Source organism: Saccostrea cucullata, unplaced genomic scaffold (assembly GCF_032062105.1).
Source record: "Saccostrea cucullata isolate Sc308-1 unplaced genomic scaffold, CSIRO_AGI_Scuc_v1 ctg309, whole genome shotgun sequence".
NCBI classification, from domain to species: Eukaryota; Metazoa; Mollusca; class Bivalvia; order Ostreida; family Ostreidae; genus Saccostrea; species Saccostrea cuccullata.
The window spans coordinates 194053-215000 of record NW_026932621.1 but is presented as its reverse complement, the minus strand read 5'-3'; the positions used below and the strand labels follow the sequence as shown (position 1 = coordinate 215000).

Sequence of the window (20948 nt, the reverse complement as noted above, 5' to 3'; positions counted from 1 at the left end):
TCTTTTTTTTTTATTTTTCGTTGTTGATAATTCAATATTTTAGTAAAGATGCAAGTTAAACATTGTATTATAAAGGCATGTACATTTTTTCAAGTAGTGAAGAAAATGGACTTGCCATAAAAGATGTATTCCTTGTTGAGTGTCAGACTTGTAGAGCCACAAGAATGCATTCTTCCTCTACCATACACTTTTATCTCCCTTCCTTTCGAACTTATTTTGCCCTGATAAAAGCATGCTAAAAATTTTAAAGACTGATCTAGTTTTTGATCTGATGATTTTTTTTAATTAGAATTTTTAATAAATAAGAATTTTATTCTTTAGAGTATAACTGAGCAAAGAAGTTCTTTTTTAAATCTGAAGATAAAATTCAGATTCTTTGGAGCTTTTGTTGCCATCCAGATTGTATGGGCTTTTTGCCACCAAAAAATTTCCACCAAACAAGCATTTTATACTTAAAGAAAATAACATATTTATACAATGGATCACAGTATTCACCAATCTTACCTTTATATTTGATGTCACTCGAATCCGAAAGTCGGACTCAAAATCCATGACATTTGAACTTTGTACTTCGCCTGTGAATGCTGTGCGTGGAAGTTATTTATTTTTAATTACAAATTTTATCATCATATAAAATAAACAATTTTGAAGTAAAATCTCAAGGATTTTTCTGCTTTTAACTTGTCAATTATTTAATTTATCATAATTTTCAGTTTTAAAAAAATACTGTCCATACGTACCGTAAGCAGCTCTGCAGTAAGTCGTTTGGTCGTGGTATACAAATGGTGAACATCCATGAACAAATTTAATTAAACTTAAAATAATCAACAGATTGGTGCCTCGCATAGTTGTGTTACTGGTTATAATCCGTTACTTGAATGAATTTTACAGGAGAATGTGTCTTTATATGCATAAGACCACAGATTTGTCGATTTTTATTGATTTTCACAATGTATACAAAATGTATATGTATCTTCATTGAAAATACTTAAAATTGAAATTTCATCTCCATTACTTTGGAGATAAAATATTAGAATTCTTGTTTTAAAAAAAATCCATTAAAAATAGGAGTGCTCTGTGGTCTCAGAAAATTTTGATTAACCCTATTTAAGCTATACATGCATTTTAAAAACTATTAAATATTCAAAAGATAATAATAATAAGAAGAAGAATAATAATCAATGATGATATTTTTTAATGTTTATCAAATTGTTTTCTTGAGAGAAAAAAATCGCCCCAAAGCCAATTTGTTCTGAGAAAAATCACTGTAACTTTTAATTTATCTCTATTGCTGTCCCTTTTTATTAAGTAAGAAAATAACTTCAAAAGCCAAGTTGTTCTTGAGAAAAATTTTTGATAAGTTCAGACTAAGTAAAATTCAAAAGATCTTTCTGTTTGTTTTATTACTTTATATAAAGATAGGAATTTCCTGTAAATTACAAAATTTAAATCAATCGCGTTTCATAGATATCACAGATTTAAACCAATAAACGATTTATTTCCGACTCGGAAATAAATATCAGACACAGTTTAAAGTCAATTTAACTAATAGAAATGTAGGGATATTTAAGTTCAAAATAGGTGAAAAATTGAATTTGAACGTAAATAACAAAATACCATTTAAATCTATGCTTAATCTCGTATTATAATTTTTTGCTCAGATACGCCATATAAAGCTTTAACGAGAAACAAATAAAATATTAATGAAGAGCGATATGAAAGGTCTAATTTTGATAAGATTGGGCTTTGCCAACGACGAAAAGTAACTCCCGTAGAATATTGACCAAGGGGTCCAGTGGCGAATTTAAGGGGGGTGCACCCGGCGCGACCCCCTGCCCCTTCCTACCCCTTACAATTGTCAACGCCCCCTCTAACTTCAATTTCTGGATCTGTCCCCTTTTTTTCAAATTTTTCTATCCCAAGTGTGCAACTTAACAATTTGATTATAAGATTATCTACTTTAAGATCATGTGAAAAAAAATGTGTCGAAACATATTAATTTTGTAAAAGCCATTTATTATTCGTTGATTGATTCATTATTTTTTTATTGTATGAAATATGTGGAGATAAAAAAGCATTATTCTATCTCAAAAGTCCATAAACATTACAAATTAGGAGCAGAGCAAACACGGACCGCCAAAGTATCAGAGTAGGATCAGGTGCCATGGGGGATTACATGGAAATTTATGACTGAAATGTTCTGATATAGATCTATAGATTTCAATAGCAATGTGTTAAGTATCATACACAATAAATAGAATACAAATATTTAAAGGAAATCCTACATCAGAAAACTTTCTAGGTTAAATCTTTGATATTTGATAATGCCAAAGCTACAGTGACACTGGACTCTTCAGCCCTTAAAAAACTGTCGGCAGCAGGTATTCTGTTGTTTTTTTTAACGATTTGTTTATTGATATAATCATAGAATTATTTTGTATAAAAATATTTATAAATATAGAACAAGGCATTAATTCCGTCTTCTTTCCTTTATAACGCATTTTTTTAAAATCTAAAATTACTATTGATTCCATGCTCCCATTTCAGCTTCAATTTCCATCCGTCTCCTTGTATTCTAAGCCACTCATTTTTCGAACAGCTGGTCAAAAAGTAGTATTTGACAAAATTTTGACCAACGACGGCAATGGTTACAACGAGAAAACAGGGATGTTTGTCTGTCCAGTAAAGGGAACGTACATGCTTGTTGCTGATTTTCTGGCCAGATCAAACAACGACATTAGGTTGGCAGTCAAAGTTAACAAGAAAACCGTAGCTCAGTTGTTCCGTTCTGATAACATGAGTAACATTGCCCCGATGCAGTTTAGTAGGACTGTGATAATAAAACTGAAGCGTGGTGACAAAGTGGAAATTGAGAATGAGAATAATTACGTGTATGTATATAACGGCGCGTTTTCCGGATTTTCCGGAACATTGCTGTATTGAAAAAGATACTGTGGTTGATTTTTTAATAATAAATCTTTTAATGAAATAATTTTGTTTTATCGCTTATTTTTAGGACTTAAATAATACTGAAATCTGCAATATTATTATTCTAAAATTGTAAAGTTCATAATACAAATTTTTTAGCGTAAATTCTTTGATCAGATTAAAAGCAAACAATCATGGTACCTGATCCCACCTCTTATGTTTATGAGGTCCGTTTTCGCCCTCCTCCTAATTTGTATTGTTTTATGGACTTTTGAGCTTAAAATACTGTTCGTCATCTCCATATATTTCATCAATATATAATTGCAAAGCAATGTCTTGTTGTTATTTTGTTTTTTTATTTGGTTGTTGTTGGGTTTTTTATTTGACTGATTTTTTTTTTCTGAAGGAGTATACAGAATCTTTCAATAACATAAATTTTAGAGATTTCTCACACACTTTAAGTTAAAAAAGATTGTATATTGTTTAACGTCTCTCTTGAGAATATTTCACTCATATGGAGACGTCACCGTTTTTTCAAATTTTGATAATTGGCAAGGGCCATTGAGCAGTGAGGGTTCTTTATTTGCGCCTACCGTGACACAGGACCTACGTTTTTAAGGTCTATTTTTTCACTTCTAGTGCCGAAGCTTGGGGAAGGAACAGTCAACCTTTGTTTACATCTTAGGTATTTTAGCGCCGCGATTTCTCACACACTTTAAGTTAAAAAAGAAGATCAATCCCTGTATACAAATTATTCCACGTTTCAAACTATCGTTGGTGCCCCCTGGCATACCCAACAAACTAGGCAGTAATTCTTCAAGTTTTTCATTGCATTGTGATATAAAGTTGTAAATTAAATTTTAAAATGTTGTCTAATGAAATATATGGAGAAAACGAACAGTATTCAACCTCAAGAATTTATTAAACAAAACAATATAGGGGCAGAACAAACACGGGCCTCTAAAACATCATAGGTAGGATCAGGTGTCACGGAGGAGTGAGCATCCACTGCCGACTGGTCACACCCGCTGTTTTCTCCTTATTATGACAGGAAAATAAAGAATCTATCTGTCGACAATTTAGTGTATACCTTGACCTTGTCATCAAATACAATTTATCAATGAGTCAAATGCTGACTCGGATATTTCCGTTATTTCCCAAACATGACAAGAAGCACACGGAAGGAGTAACCAGTCGGCAAGGGATGCTCACACCTTCATGGCACCTGATCCCACCTCTGATGTTTTGGACATCCGTGTTTTCTCTCCTCCTATTTTGTATTGTTTTATGGGCTTTGATCTTGAATAGGGTTCGTAAAATTATTTCCAAATGTTTCTCATAATAATTTCATATATTCAGTATCAAAATCGTCAGTCAGCATTTGATTTAAACAATAAAATGCTTTCTTTGTTTGTTATTACTGGAATTAACGGAAGCAGCTGTTGCAGAAAAAATAATATGACCCGCGTAAGCGAGTTATGTAATTTTTTTTCTGCAATAGCTGCGACCGTTAATTCCAGTAATAACAAAGAAAGACATTTTATATTTTATATTTATATCTGTTTAAATAATCACCTAAAGTAGGATTAAAAAGATTAATTATTGTATTAATGATGCGAACGTCTTTATACGTTTCATTAATGGAACAGCCATCACTGATCAAGAAATCTGAACAAGCGACATGCCTAATGTAGTCCATGCAGTGATTAACGCAATGGGTTTTCTTAAGAAATAAAGGAGAAAATATTTAGTGGATGTAAATATTTAATGTTTAAATTGCTGAAAATGTCATTGTATCTATCATAAAACTTACTAAATGATGACTTTAAATGAGATTGCTGATATTATTGTATCATTAACTTTATTATCAATAATTTATCTCGTTTTAGAAATTGTACATTCTTGCAAATTGGGCCTTCTTAGCTCATAGCCTTTTGCTTGATGAAATTTACATTCTGGTTGATTAATTAACGAGGCCCGATCTAGTTGGACTGCGCATACGTTTTAACGCAGCGTCGACTCAGGCACGTCACAGTACCCTTGACTGCCGTCACAATCACAATAACGTCACAATTAAAATGACGTCAAATTGCGCTAAACTGTTTCACTGATCTTGCATACCTGGTAAACTGTTATTTCTAGTATTTACATGTTTTTACAAATATTTTTTTTTAAGTTAATAAACAACTTTGGAACATGATTTATTTTGTGGTATTTACTTCTTGGTACATATTCATTAATTTTTCCTTGTTTCTTTTCGATTTGCATGTGAGTTAAAAAAAAACAAACACTGCACCAAAAGTAAACGATTTTGTCTTTCTCCTTGAACGTGTTGAAGTTTTTATACACACACTTTTTTATAGAGGACTTAAATATGCATGGATAAGCTTGATTTTAAAAAAATCAGTCTACGAATCATTTCAATGCTACCCCCGAAATATTTTATTTTTCTATATATTACATGATATTAGCAAAATTCGTCATTTGTCGCCTTTTACCCCCCCCCCTTTCATTATATGTATAACAACGTCGAGTGTAAAGGAAAAAAAGAGAAAAATTTGCAAAATGTAAGAATTATTTATTTTTTAGAAACTAATACAGTATTGCAATCGTTTGTTGTTGTTATGTACAGCCATGGCGACTTATTTCATATCTAGTTGAATAAAATAAGTCCTAATTTTGTGTTTTGATAATTTTCACTGTTTAAAGGCTACCTTCAATTTTCTTTTCATTTTTTATAAGAAGAATAAAAATTGCATGATATATGTGAAAAACAAAACATTTCATCGTGTACTTTTTTTAAATTTTCAATTTCTTTGCTTTTTTGGAAAGTTTTACTATGCAATTGTGTATAAAATGACAAAAAATGGTCCATATCTTGACAGTGCCCCCATTTGACTACAATAAAGGCAAGGTAATAAAATTTCATTGTAATTTTTCTAAGCATAATACATAGAAAAATATTTCCAAAAATTAAATTTTTTTATCATTCCGTTTTCGTACTATTCAACTAGATCGGGCCTCGTTAAGAAATCAACTCACCTAACTTTCAACGACTTATCACAAAGAAATGTAAATATTTGCTCGCAAAATTAAGGTTTGTATTGTTATGATACAAAAAAAGACAAATATAGTATAATATCATAATTATCTTTATAAAGTTCTACATAGTAATCTTCTACAACATTCAGCAGACGGATGAACCTGGTACCCATTGGCACACATTTTGTGATCCTCGTCTGGCGCAGTATCCGTTATAGAAAGGACAACCTAAGTCTCGTTCCGTGATCACACATTTGTCTCTGGCGGGAACTCCACTATTAGGGGTTAATTGTTGTGGAATATTGATCTCGACCTGAAAATATTTAGATATTTGAACTTCCTGGAAGTATGGTTACAGAAAGGAAAAAAAATAATATAGTCTGAGAAGTAAATCGTTGATTTCGCTAAGAAATATGAAAGATAACTTTCTTGAGTACCAGTGTTGCAATTCTACCAGAAATATATGTTGAGTACAATGGTGGCAAAACTAACTTTTTCCTCAAAACGTATATATGGGGTTTGTCTAGGCTGTGTATATATACAATACAGCTATCAAGTTGTTTTCATACCTGACATGAGCAGTCGTAACTCCATATTCTGTCCATGGTGGTAAGACGGTAGTCTTCTTTCTCAATAATTCTTAAAGGGTAGGATGACCCTTCATCAACTGAAACTAGATAAAAAGACCAATTTTAATTAACATCCTAGTAAAAACTTTATTTTTCAAATAAATGCTTTCATAAGACATATAAAAATCAATGCCCATGTCTTAAAACATTCAAAAGAAAGAGAGGAGTTATCAAACATTCATTAAATAATAAAATGTCTATCTTTGGTTGTTTGTACACAAAAAATACATAACCTGCGTAAGCAGGTAATGTATTTTTTTCTGTAGTAGCTGCGACATTAATTTCCGTATTTAAATAACCAAAAAAGCATTTTATTGTTTATATTAACATCTGTTTGAAAACAAAATATTCAGAGTATAACTAAATATATGGTAAATATTGTATTGTTGATGAATATGTCATTGAATGCTTAATTGATGGAATAGCCATTGTTCAAGAACTCTGTGCACATGGCTTGCTTAGTGTTGTTCATGCACAGATTCATGGCAATGGTCGTCATAAGAAATGGAAGTATAACAAGGTTTAAAATAATTTTTGTTTCTTTTCATCATTAACGATTCAATATCTTAGTCAACACAGGAATAAAGCTTTTTCAAACAAAGTTAATATTGTTTATAAACTATTATGTTTTAAAGTACAATAAATGAAAACTTGCGATATATGACGTATGCCTTGTTACGAGTCATTCTTGTAGGTCCACACGAACTCATCCTCCCTCTACCAGCGACTGTAATGATCCCCCCTCGGGAGGGCACCTCTTCTAGCTACAACAGCATGGCAGAAATACCAATAAAGCAGCGTTGTTGTCAAAGAGTACACTTGAGTTTATACCTAATTAGAAAGAGTCATATATGTAATGCTAATTTCTTAAATGTTCTGTTATTCTTATTAATTTTGTTATTTGGTTTTTTTCCTTTCTATGATTCCATGTTGAAGTGTGTGTTTTTATCTATTAAATTATTAATTTTATTTTGTTGTCTTTTTTCTCCACTTTTAAAAAAAAATTGCTATCCTTATTTTATTTTGCTTATTTGCTGTAGTTTCTTTCAAAAAATTAAGGAATTTTTAATCATTCTGCATTTTAGTTATTATCAACCAGAGATTTAGAATCTGCATTTTAATAAAAGATTTGTTTTATCCCCGTAAAAGAAGATTCTAGGCGTAAAGAATTTACCTTGTCCAACAGTGTACTTTCTTTGTTTGTCCGCCAAAAAGATTGGTTGAAGCAATGGCATTCATATTTCACATGTGTTATTTTTGTGAAAAGCCTTTTTTCCGGGAATCAAGATGTCTGTCCTCTTGACCTTGAAAGTTTGCTCACGCACATTTTCACAAATTTTAAAACTTTCTTGTATCTCTTTTAAACCAGTGGGGCTGGGACTTCCATACTTCAAATGTTTATTCCTTCTTATGTGGTCTCTCAGTAGGCACAAACATTTCTTACCTTTTAACCTTGACCTTTGTTTTTGACCATTTTGACATATGATTTTACAAAAATTAACCCTTTCCATTTTTTTGGAACGAATAAAGCTAGTCTAGATTTTGCATTTTATACATTCCTTGTTGTAAAGTTTTTACTCGAATTCTATCAATTTTAGCCCTAGCTTGACCTTATAGTTAGACCCAGTTTTGATTTTTTAAAAAGATCTAGATCAGGAAGATGAATATATGGAACAGTTACTTTACTGCTTAAAGACTTTTTTGACAATTGGCCATTTAGTCAGCTTTTTTTTTAAATATCAAATGGATTACGGGGGATTAATAACCTACCTTAAAATTTGTTGTTACTTTTATCTGAAACAAAGACTCATCGGCCGACTCCCAAGAAGCCTGTACTATACCGACAATAGCTGAAAAAAAATTCAAATTTTATAAGGATATATTTTTAAAGTGATATTTATACTTTGTATCAATATCAAATATATCTATTTAAAAAAACTTAAGTCCATTACTTTAGAGTCATTGTAATTATTTCAAAAGAAAAAGCATTAGTCTTACCATAAGCAGAGTTGCAGAAAGGGGTCTGATCATGGATTACATATGATCCACATCCAAAAACAAACTTAATAAAATTAAAGACTAACAAAACATTGATAACTTGCATGGTTGTTTCAGGAGTAATTTTCACTTTGCGTAGATGAAATTGAAAGGGAAATTTACATTTATATACACTGGTCAACAACCACTATCGATATTTAGAAATTACCACTGATGACGAATTGAATAATTTTGAGTAATTTAGAAGGCAATTAAGTGATTATTTTCATGTCGAAATCTAGCATTACAAAAATGTATGGTAGGGCATTGTATTTATTAATATGCAGAATATACGTAAAATAATCATAACCCTACGTATACGTAAATAATCATAACCCTACATATACGTAAATAATCATAACCCTACGTATACGTAAATAATCATAACCCTACGTATACGTTACACATAGAGATCATGCTCAAACGTCTTATCACAAGCTACAAATTGTAAGCAGAGCAAATATGAAACTGTTTACATTAACACTAGAATCAGAAGCCAAAGGAAAGGAAGTATCCCAAGTGATGCCTCACATTCGCCTTGTGCCCTTTAAACAAGCCTTGAAAGACAATGTAGAGTAAGCTCGTCATTCAAAACTTTTTGGAAAGCATGAGCTCTTTACATGTACAACATGATACATGTATATAAATGATGTATGCATTTCTGAAAATTTATTTAGGAATGTTTTTAAGTTTTTAGTGAGTTTTTGTTGTGTACAAAATCACACATACTTGTCACGTAGGCAAAAAATGTATGCATTTTGAACATTTTGGCGGCTATTGTATTTCATAGAGAACAGATAATAAATAATTATTAACCGCTTTGAACAAAATGTCAAAATACCAGAATTACCGGAATTGAAAATGGAGAGTTAATTGACTCAATAAATGTTTCAAATAAGCTTTGAATTATGAAAATTCACTTTAATATTATTCATAATTTTAAGAAATCTAATGTCTATCATGTGAAAAGATATTATCTGTATATCCCTTTGTAATATCAAACAAAAGGAAAGGGGTCCAAGTATGAAATGCAATGCACGTTCACTAGATTCAATCAAAACTTGAGTTATATAGATTGTTAGAACCCACTTTTGGAAATGTCATGGTGCTTTCGTGGGTAGGGCAGTAATTTTTATCTCAGGAATTTGACGAAAGACATTCTAGAGTCATTTACTCATTATTTCGCGTAGGATTAATTGGTAATAATGTGAGGTTATAATTCAGTCAATCGTTTAACTGAAAATAGAAATGTTTTCTAAATTTGAAGACATTAAAAAACTATAATAACGATTGATTTAATTTCCTTATTCATTATTAAATGTTTATGGCTAATCAGGTTTTATACATGGGAGAGGAATATCAAAGTTTTTGGAACTTGTTTCCAATCCCCTTTGATATATTGAAACATTCAAAGTATATTTGCTTAAATGTTTTATATATTGAGGTGTAAGGAATTTAAAAGACCATGATTTTCTTTCCTCATCACAATTGTGCAACTTTACATAGAAATGGTAAACTGCGCTTGAAAACTAGCAGGGACTATATTTTTGGCGGAATGGTGGTGTATGAAAATATCTTCTTTTCTGCCTCTCAAAATTATAATAGAACAACGAATTTAGTTATAACTTTTACACAATCGAAGACTTGGAGAAAATTTCAAATGTAAGTGAACTTAATAATAAGGGACTAACCTTTCAAAATATATCAAATAAATATATTTTTTCAAACAAACTAGAACTTTATTAGCTTTTAAACGCTTCCTATCAAAGTGCAGATTTGAGCCAAAAATCAATAAAAAGTACTTTTTCTCTCTTAGTAAACGATCAACACTTTTTGTTTTTGTATCATTTTGTACATTTATAGGACTACTTTATTATATGTGAAATTAAGAAAAAGTTAAATATAGGAAGCATATGAAAATAACTGATATATCCTAAAAAATTAAGAAAAACAGAGAAAATTCGGAGTAGCCAATATCCAGTTAAGTTAAAGTATTTATGTAAATTTGGTAATATCATGCTATAGACCCGATATAGTAATATGTTTTATGCAAAAAGAACAATCATTTAACTTTTGAAATAGAAGTAGGTATCACATAATTGGCAACAGTTAAATTTTTATTCTTAATGTCAAGGAAAAAGATAATGACCTGACCTTGCCTCTATTATAAAACGGTCAAATTTAATTTCACTGATACTATCACTTACTGATATTTTTCTTCTTGATTCTGTGAAAATTTCATTAATTTTTAAATATTAGAAATATGAGAAGAATTCAACCTTAAATATGTTTAAATAAACACGACTGTCTTGAACCACGTTTCTGTACGTTATGGAGCTATTAAAAATATTTCCTTTAAAAAAAACTTAATTATAGTGTGACATGTGTAAATCGACCCACATAAATATACCCAAAAATTCAACTATATCTTCCCTCGTAATTGGTTAATATAATCTTATTGTATTTATAAAAACTTTCATTGACCATGTTATCAGTGATGAAGGTCGAACAATTGCGTTGAAAATTTTCAAGCTTTGAAATATAACGGATTATTCAATCAAAAAATTACATAATTTCATTTTAAAATATATATAATGAATTGGATTTATAGCTAAAATTTGAATCGAGGTATAATAATTATCTATATCTGTTATTTTTCAAACTGGAAGTGCACATTACATATAGAGAAAGAGAAATGTCACTTGACAAGGTTCAGCTGTTATCGTACGTACACATATGGTACAAAATAAAATATTTTAAAATCATATTATTCCAGTTCCGGTTATTGTATAATTGTTGTTTTAATGTGATTTAATAGTACAATTTTATTTAATGTCTACATGTATATTTTATCAAATGATTTTTCTGAACCACAATGATTCGGGGGCATATAGTTTCTGTTTTTTTTTTGTCTGCTACTTGACATTAAATTGATTGGAGTCAGTACCTTCGTATTTTAACATTCAAAACTTGAACAGTTGCCATAACTTTTGTACACTGAGTTAGTGCTAGGGTAGTTACATTTTCAGATGGAACTTCTACCGTCTTCAGTAGGTTGTACAACAATAATTATACATGTATTAATTTCTCCAAAAAAAAAAAATCAACTCCAGTCTCGTGTCAAAATACCCGAATCGGTAGGGGAGATTCAAGAATTATTTTTCGTTAGCCTGAACGTAAACCTCAAGTGAAATAAAATACTAGTAGTAACGCTTTTTAAACTCGTATCCACTAATTCCATACGAAACTTTAGCAAGAACTTTCTTGGGTTATACCGGATTTAATATAAGTATTCTTTCTAATAAAACCTTCTATGACTTTGATCATGGACGTTCACATACATCTTAAAAATTGATTTGGTAAAAATTTTTTAACTGCTGGTGCAAGGAATTTTATATACATATGCATTGTGGTCTGATATTCCTTTGAGTACCAACATGTCAGACCTTGTACCTTTGAATTGTCTTTTATTTGAAGAATATAAGCCTTGGCAATGAGTTCTATACGAGGCATCAATGTTTCACAATTACACTTGTTATACCACCTGCTTGAAAAGCGGGAGGGTATAAAGTAATTCGTATGTCCGTCCGTCCGTCTGTTACGCTTTGGGGTACCCATCTCTCATCTGCAACTACTCTCGTACCACTGAATAAAATTTGATGAAACTTTTACAGAATCTTTATAGCATATTACCTTTGTGCACTTCCTATTTTACTTTTTGATCCGACACATATTTTGGGTTTTCCATAGCAAAACATGGACAGTGCCATTATATTCATAGGGGAGGCGGGGTATCATTTAGTGAACTCATTGTTCACAATACCTCTAGTTTCTTATGTTTTCATTCTATTTCATTTCAGCTCTCTGTCAATTTTACAAATTCTTTCTGATAAAAAATTAACATTTAACGTATTTAACATACAAAGGGACTGTGTGATATTGGATGGGGTAGTAGTTCAAGTACAAGAAACAAAAAATTTATTTATCACAATTACGTTTTATTTTCTAAATCTCTTACAACTTTCAGCAAATGGACGCTCCTGGAAACCACTGACAATCACTTGACCCACACCGTGATTGACCTCTACAGCGCGTGCGTCCACAGTATCCATTTTGGAATGTACAATCCCATTCTCGCTCTGTGATCACACATTTTTGACTGGCAGGGACATTACTGTTAGGAATTGATTGTTGTGGAAGGTTGATCTCGACCTGAAATTGTTTAAAGGATCTGGGTTCACCGTTTTATACAAGTAAAACTCTTAAAAATAAAAAAGGCAGATGTAGATAGAATATGAAGGGTTTCCAAAAATGTAAACAGCGTCTCTCTGTATTATTTTGAAAAACATCATCTGTCAGACGTAGGAAAGTTTTTTTTAAAGAAACAAATGATAATAATTAAGTAATGATCTAGTTATGTTGGTCAAATTATTATCCTCCTAGGCACCTGATCCCAACATTGGGATTTCCAGGGGTCTGTGTTTATGTTTTCGTCTCAGATGTGTACTGTTGGTATTTTTAAAAGATTGATCACGGTTCGTATATCCACCATTTTTCACATAAATGTATCAAAAGTTCTTACTTTACAAGCGCAGTCGTAACTCCTTATTATGCCTACAGTGCTCTGGTTGAATTCTTGTTGCCCAGTTATTTGTAGTTTGTTGGTTGCCTCGTCCTCAATGGAAACTATACAAAATAATCATTTAAACTAATCAAAGCTTCAGCTTTAAAAACGACCATTTAAGAATATTGAAATTAATTAATAGTAACACATAATTTTTACCTCAACACTATTATAGTTTAATATACCCGGTTTGAGATCATAATAGTCTCCATATTCCTTTTTTACAAGAAGTAATGAATCTCGAACAAATTTAAGGACACCAAAGGAGCACAATTTTTTTAGTGTTTCGAAAGTACGAAAAGTGGACTTGCCATATAAGATATATTCCTTGTTGAGTCTAAGCCATGTTGGGCCACAAGAATGTCCCCATCCTCTACCATACACTGTTATTATCTCTCCTTTGTTGGCTAGTTGTCCCTAAAAAGAAATGGTTATGGAACAGCAATGCACTCGATGAATACACAAGGAGTATTTCGAACAAAAGAGGTGAAAATGCTTCGAAATAGGATATTCTCTTGAGCTCGCTTTATACTGTTTGTGGAGTCTGTGTTTTTTTTTCTCCTTGTAGTTTTATTTTAAAAATTTTTTAAAAGAAATTAAAGAAAAAATAGCTGTAAAAGTAATGACATCCTGTAAGGGTTTTTTTTCAAAATCTTTTATCTTATATTAAGAAAAAAATAACTTCCGATGAAAAATTTAACAGAAAAACTATAATGATATAAAACATATAAGGGGAACATAACTGTTAAACAAACCAAGAGTTTTTCAAACATTTTTATAAAATACATTTTCCGATCCCCGCGGAGAAGGGGGGGGGGTCGTCTGAAATCATGAAATTTTGTTACTTTATTTGTTAGTATTGATATAATTCCTTCACATTGCAGTATCGACATCTCCCTTTTCCAGTATGTAACTCCACCTTTTAAAACCCCTCTTGAAAAGTGCGAGGGCATATAGTAATCGGGATGACCGTCTGTAAGTTCGTCTGTTACGCTCTGGCTACCAGTCTCTTATCCGCAACTCCTCTCATACCACTGAATGAAATTTAATGAGACTTTCATAGAATCTTTATTTTTTACATAATTGCAATTGTGCACCTCATATTTTACTTTTTGATCCGACACATATATTGAGTTTCCCTGGATATTTCCATTATATTCATATGCGATCGCGAGGCGGGAAGTATCATTTAGTTAGCTCATTGCTTACAGTACCTCTAACTTTGAATGTACCGGTACATAATATTTTGGCAATTTATTAGTTTTGCTTTGATTTTCTTTTTTTTTAAAATGGTAGAACTTTATTTTTTAAAATTTCCTTTTTTTCTATATTTTCATTAATTTTATGTAATCATTCTTTTTATGATTAAATAAATTTTATCTGAATCAACTTAAATTTTCGTGTTATTGTGAATACCCTGCAAATATCTACAATTATAAAATAAGTATTTATTAAAGTAGCACAGGACTGATCAAATTTACCTTAATCATTGATGTAACTCGAACTTGAAAAATGGACGCAGTGTATGTTTCTGATGATTCTTGAACGTATCCGGAAAACACTGTAAATAAAACCAAGATTCAAATAAAATTTCTATAGATATTTCAAAAATAATTTGTTTAATAATTTTGAACATGTGTATTTGTTTTTCTTTTTCATTGAACCTACCATAATCAGCGTTGCAGTATATGTTCTGGTAATGGTATACAAATGGTTCACATCCAAAAACAAATTTAATTAAACAAATTAATACGAACACTCTGGCGCCTTGCATGGTGTGTTAGTAGGTTAAGGAAACCTTCTTTATTAAAGTTGAATTGTTTTAACTGCATTTATATATAAAAGCTAACAAACACTATTGATTTTCAGAAATTAACGTACTGAAAACAAAATGATTCATTTGCAACATATGTTACGCAACCAGACAAGTGATGTTTATCATATAGAAATTTAGAAATGTGAAAATATATGGTGGAACATTGCATTACATTACTTAAAATAAAATAGTGGAATTTTTTAAAAAGTTATAACAATTGTCTCTTTGATTACAAAAGTGAGATGAACTGAATATGGGATTATTAAGCAGACTACAGGGGGCTATTGATAGCAGAACATGATAATAATAACTATATAAATTATTCATTTATAATTAGCCTAATACGTGATTCTAGGGTCGTTTAATTCTAATCATGATTACAACGACTAAGTCATGTTTTGATCTGGGAAACCCTCAAAATAAGTGTAAGATAAAAAATTGAAATAAAAAATCACAATGGCACTGTGTAATAAAGAATCTGTAAAAGTTTCATTAAATTTTATTCAGTGGTATATGAGGAGTTGCGGATAAGAGATGGGCACCCTTCAATATTACAGAAAGAATGGCAGTGTCCATGATTTGCTCTGGGAAACCCCTAATATGTGTAGGATTAAAAGGTAAAATAAGAGGTGTAAAATGGCACTATGTGACAAAGATTCTATAAAAGTCTCAATAAATTTCATTGTTGTGGATGAGAGATGATATCATATATAACTTCTGCTCTTCAAGCAGCGGAGGGGGGGGGGATATACATTAATTGACTTTTTAACCATTAACCAACATGTATTAGGTCCGCACTATCGACACATTAATATGTTCGCACGAACGATGCACAGTAAAAATTCTTACTAATTAATAATAGTAATTAACCTATATTACTATATTAGGTAATTAACCTATATTAACTTTTTCCTTTTTCTCTCTCTTTTTTTTGTTTTGCTCTATTTCGGACAAAGAAAATGTAGATACTATCGTATTGATATAAAAATAAAGAAACTACATTGGTTAATATATCCAATGGATCATTGGTTAAATGTGCTAGACTGATGAATAGTAAATTACTAATCGTAAGCATTTTCTGAACATTTATATCCTTTTTTGTGAGAAATGTCTTCCATAAATGATAATATCTATAGGATTGTTCGCTTTTTTAAGTGTTTTGTTGTTTTGAACATATTGTTGATTATGAATTGCGCACCTGATTGATTTAAACTAGTTTAGGGGGAATCTAGAAAAAAAAACTTGTGTTTATTTCGTTTAGAAATGTTTTCAAATTAGAATTTGATATATGATAGTTTAAACTAAAATTCAGTATGAAAAGGTATACTGTAATATAATTACATATTTTCGTGGGATAAATTTTCGAGGTTTGAGGAAAAAAATATTGTTTTATGGGAATTTGATTTTATATTGGAAAATGTTTAGTAGAAATGCATATGGATTTTTATATTTTGTGGTGGTCATAAATTCGTGGTTCTCTCCATACATCGTTAATAATAACAACGAAAACAAGTGCTAATATTAAACCTGTGGATATAAACGCTACAATCCCTTTTGGTGCCATATTCAAAACAATTATTAAATAAGATCCATGCAAAACTTTAAGTTTACCCAGAAGTTCATGTGTGTGTTGCACGTGCGCGCATTTCTTTAATGACCATATCATCTTGTCTACACAATCTATATATTTCAATATACTAAATATTTAAGCATTTAATCCAAAACTATTTTAAAAATACGCTTATTCAAGTGTATTTTTGAATTTACTCATTTCACGTACACGCACGTGCATACATGAGCATGGTGACCATAATTTAGAAGTCCATTACATCTACTATGTTCAAAAATTTGGTTGAAAACCAAATATTTTTAGTTTCAACCAATCAGATTAGAAAGTAGGTGTTTGCATATGCATTTTGACCATACCTTCTTGTAGAAGTCTATTATATCTATCTATGTTTCAAATCCCATCCTGTTTGGTTGAAAACCAAGGGAGTTATAGCTATTTAAAATTTTAGAAAGCGCACGTGCATGCACGGTTTTCAAAAATTTATTATTTTGTATAATATCCTAATGCATGGCAAAGTAAAATTTCAAAGGATTTTGCCAAAAAACAAGAAAGATATTGAACTTTATTTTAATTAATCAATTGCGCATGAGATCTTGCTATTTTGTCCATGTCATATTGTCTATGTTACTAATATATCCTTATATTATTTGCTTAAAATCAGAAAAAAGTTTAAGAGTTTCAAAGCATTTCATCAAAAATTTAAAAAGTTACGCTTAAAAGCATCATATTGATCATTTCTCGTGTTGCATATATTGCAAGCACGTGCGCGCAAAATGAAAAACTTCGTTCGGCAAATCTACGTAACATGTCTACTGACCCTAAAAACATTTACCTTAGTCAGATGTGTATACGTATTCGCGGACAAAAAAGTGCTGTAAGAAGAAAAATTAATAATAAGAAACAGAGTAAAAACAATATTTCCCCAACTTAGCTGAGGATGCATTAAACCTGTGGATATAGTACAATGACATCAAAACAATTAGTTGAATCATTCAAAACAAGTCTATATATGTGTGTGTTGGTTTCGTTTAATTCATGTCTCGTCTTTTTAAAACACTTTTAGAATTTCCAAAACGACCATGAAGGAAGTCAAATTTGTTAGGTGCTAAAAATTCAAATATAGATCAATTAGAAAGCAAACTTCACGACTCTTCCTATATTGAAAAGGAATAGATTGAAAGAAGGAAATTAATTTTTTTTAGATTAAAGGAAAAAGTTCTTTTTAATCAAAACAAAATTATTAATTAAGCGGACATCATCTTTTTTCTAGTGTATTTATAGAGGAGAAAGTATGAACTCTAGTGAAAGCGTTTTCGAGTTCATTTGCAAAACATATTGATTCATAAGCATAGATATACATACATGCATATGTATATACTATTGAGGACAACAAAGGCTGTGGAAGTCACTTCTGGTGCCTGATTTAAATATATGGATATAATAATAAATCTGTTAATTCTTATCTTCATTAGCTGAGGATACATGCATATCTTTTTTTTAAATGACCAAGAAATCACTGATTTTGAGAAGAATTTTCAAATATGTTTCGAAATAAATTTTTTCACTAATAAATAATTTAATCATTTCATATTGCTACATTTTCCGTGTTCTGTGGTTCTTTAGTTGATTTTAAAATTTCTCACCCTGTTTTGAAAAAAAACAATTATTAATTGCTAAGTGACATTTCCCTTTAACTTACTATTTAAAGACTGTCATCTGTTGAAAGACTGATAAGGTATGAAGTACGTTATGTGATTACTTAAATGTGTTTTCAGCATTTTGAAATTCTTTATTTTTCATATCATTTCATTGTTATTTAAGAAAAAATATTTGAATATTTGAATTCATCAACTCTAAGCAAACATTTAAATCCCAATCATTTTGTCTTATCTCTAGTTACAAGATTGCATTTCTATAAAATATACTATCTAGTTTTCCAGGAAAAAATTCATAATCATGTTTTAACATATTTCTATAGAGAATGGACCATATTCCCCGTGTGTCAAAAGTTCTTTATGCTGGACTGTGTTGGAAGATCGGCACCCCGACAGAAGTGGGGTTCAGGAGGGACGTCAGGGACATATTTGAGATGATCAGGGAACCTTTTTATAAGTGTAGAAATTCGGCGCTTATGGAGAGCGGTAGCTGGAGGGAGGGTTTTCGATTTGATTCATCCGACAGAGATTGTATGTACTGGTTTTGTAACTACAAACTAATAACAGACATTTGTCAATCCCATGTATGCAATGAATCAACAAAAGATGTTATTTTAATGGAGGATTCTGACACACCGCCAGGATTTGTCAAACTACGCCTTCTTACACCCCCGAGACAGCACATGTATTTTACGATACCATGTCTTCGTCCAATTAATGACGGCAATTATATATCTAGTTTTCTATGGAGTAAAAGATCTATTCCGTTATTTGCAAATAGTAGACAATACCGAGGAGCGAATATGGACGCCCATGGTCCTTGTGTTAGTGGTAACATAGGATCTATTGAATTCGACTTTGCTCTTTCTTTTGCATCATTATGTTGGCCAAAGTTATTGAGAGTTTGGGTAGACAGATGCCGAAGTCATGCGTGGCCACCTGCACCAGTGTTGGAAACAATTCTAAAAAATGGTTATCATTGTGTGCCTGTGGGAAGTAAAATTGAATCGACTTCTAACGATCTGGAATGGAGATTATCGTTTTCTCAAGCCGAAAAACACATAGTGTTTACCATGAATCATACACAATTTCTGTGTTACGGACTTCTGAAAATATTTTTGACGGAAGTTCTCAATCAGAGAGAGGAACCCAAATTACTGTGTTCATATTTCATGAAGACCACAATGTTTTGGATAATACAATTAGGAAACTTCCGATGGTGCCCAAACAATTTACTTGATTGTTTCTGGAAGTGTTTTAAATATCTCATTCAATGTGTTTATCGTGGAGTGTTTCCCAATTTCTTTATTCCACAGAACAACATGTTCATAAACAAAGTAATCGGTGAGGCACGTGAATATCTTTTAGAACATCTTTTCCAGTATTACAGAATGGGCGTGTCCTGTCTGCTGCTTAGTCCTACTCTCAGATCAATCCTAGAACCAGCCCTCAGTAACCCCCTCTTCGAAGGAAGATCTATAAATATTGTCGATGGAGATATTTCAGGAATGATTGAGATATTTCAAATACCGCTTCCTGTCGGATGTATATCAGATTCTTATCTGTTCTTGAAATCCATTGAAAAGGTGTCAAAGTTATGGATCTCACCCTTCCAAATATTAACAATACAGTTTTGTACAGCTGAAACTCTCGTTAATTTAGCACGGGTAATGGAAAAGAACGCTCCTTTAAGTTTCACACGTAAAAGTTTGTATAACTTTGACAGAGTGATTTGTAATACACTGAAACTGGCATCAAGATTAGGTCCCGTGTCTACTTTACTTTTTCTAGCATTGTATTACTTCAGAACAGAAAGATACGGTATGACATTAAGAATCACTTATCTCGCTAAACAAAGACTGTCTCATCCCTATGTCATATGTGATCAAATAACAGATACACGGGTTTATAGCGCAGCTCTGTGCAACCTCTCTTTGTTTAGAAAGATGAATAAAGCCTGGGCAAACACTATACATTTAGAAAATGATGATTTCTATCTTGAAGAATTATGTTTAGAACAAGATGCCAGTGAACAAAATGGTGAGATTCTTTTACATTTATCGCCGTATCTCCTAGTAGACATGCTGTTAGTGTTACCACACTATAGACTGGGTCATATATCTCGGTATTTACAGACACTGACAGACCTACAGACAAAGCTGGTTCAAGATGATCGGAGATATGTTCCTGTCCATTTCAGAGACATATCCTGGCAGATCCTTGGTATCTGTCAGCATATTGTCGGAGACTTACACGGGGCCTTAAGGTCCTACCAAGAGTCGCTTAGGCATGAAGCTTTTCACAGAATACGAGAGGCCACAGATATAAGAATAAGACGTGTGAAACAACAACTGTATAGAAATATTAATTCAGAAGCCTAGTCATGTGTGTTTTAACAAGTTTCAAAGTACAAGATAGAGGATCTGTCTAGTGTGTTTAGGAATAAATGATTTTAAAAGTACTTGGACACAGATTTGAAGTTATTATTTTCTCTATAATATCACGACTTGTATATTTTAATAGCATTTCACACAAAAATTTATTAAAAATCTTATTTCATATAAAAGATATTAAAATTTCAAATATTTTGGCGGGTATCATTTTGTAAATGTACAGCTTTGTAATGTAGGTGTAATATGTTGTGCAT

At 31.3% G+C, this 20948-nt stretch overlaps 3 protein-coding genes and 1 long non-coding RNA gene across 4 annotated transcripts; 1 reads left to right on the top strand and 3 right to left on the bottom strand.

Annotated features, from left to right (window-relative positions):
• Positions 1 to 121: 121 nt before the first annotated feature.
• LOC134235609 (uncharacterized) lies at positions 122 to 932 on the bottom strand. Its single transcript, XR_009985448.1, has 3 exons — positions 741 to 932; positions 505 to 584; positions 122 to 221 (listed from the first exon to the last, which is right to left on the bottom strand). It is a non-coding gene; the product is annotated as an uncharacterized LOC134235609 (long non-coding RNA).
• A 5132-nt stretch (positions 933 to 6064) lies between these two features.
• On the bottom strand, positions 6065 to 8769 carry LOC134235625 (uncharacterized). The gene is made up of 5 exons (XM_062717757.1): positions 8598 to 8769; positions 8370 to 8449; positions 7255 to 7363; positions 6540 to 6643; positions 6065 to 6283 (listed from the first exon to the last, which is right to left on the bottom strand). The coding sequence occupies exons 1-5, from the start codon at positions 8701 to 8703 to the stop codon at positions 6116 to 6118; spliced, it is 567 nt and encodes a 188-aa protein (XP_062573741.1). The 5' UTR covers positions 8704 to 8769; the 3' UTR covers positions 6065 to 6115.
• A 3844-nt stretch (positions 8770 to 12613) lies between these two features.
• Positions 12614 to 15064, bottom strand: LOC134235624 (uncharacterized). Its single transcript, XM_062717756.1, has 5 exons — positions 14929 to 15064; positions 14742 to 14821; positions 13572 to 13677; positions 13219 to 13322; positions 12614 to 12848 (listed from the first exon to the last, which is right to left on the bottom strand). The coding sequence occupies exons 1-5, from the start codon at positions 15032 to 15034 to the stop codon at positions 12660 to 12662; spliced, it is 585 nt and encodes a 194-aa protein (XP_062573740.1). The 5' UTR covers positions 15035 to 15064; the 3' UTR covers positions 12614 to 12659.
• A 3563-nt stretch (positions 15065 to 18627) lies between these two features.
• On the top strand, positions 18628 to 20682 carry LOC134235604 (uncharacterized). The gene has a single exon (XM_062717740.1). It carries the CDS (start codon positions 18628 to 18630, stop codon positions 20680 to 20682), a length of 2055 nt encoding a protein of 684 aa, XP_062573724.1.
• The last annotated feature ends 266 nt before the right edge of the window (positions 20683 to 20948 follow it).

Coding starts and splice junctions, on each gene's coding strand:
- LOC134235625 (XM_062717757.1), bottom strand. CDS start 8,703: ATGCAAGTTATCAATGTTTTGTTAGTCTTTAATTTTATTAAGTTTGTT. Junction 8,450..8,597: donor TTTCTGCAACTCTGCTTATG/GTAAGACTAATG, acceptor ATTTTTTTTCAG/CTATTGTCGGTATAGTACAG. Junction 6,644..7,254: donor CAAGGCATACGTCATATATC/GCAAGTTTTCAT, acceptor CTTTTTATCTAG/TTTCAGTTGATGAAGGGTCA.
- LOC134235624 (XM_062717756.1), bottom strand. CDS start 15,034: ATGCAAGGCGCCAGAGTGTTCGTATTAATTTGTTTAATTAAATTTGTT. Junction 13,678..14,741: donor GAGTTACATCAATGATTAAG/GTAAATTTGATC, acceptor ATTTCTTTTTAG/GGACAACTAGCCAACAAAGG. Junction 13,323..13,571: donor CAAGGAATATATCTTATATG/GCAAGTCCACTT, acceptor TATTTTGTATAG/TTTCCATTGAGGACGAGGCA.
- LOC134235604 (XM_062717740.1), top strand. CDS start 18,628: ATGGACCATATTCCCCGTGTGTCAAAAGTTCTTTATGCTGGACTGTGT.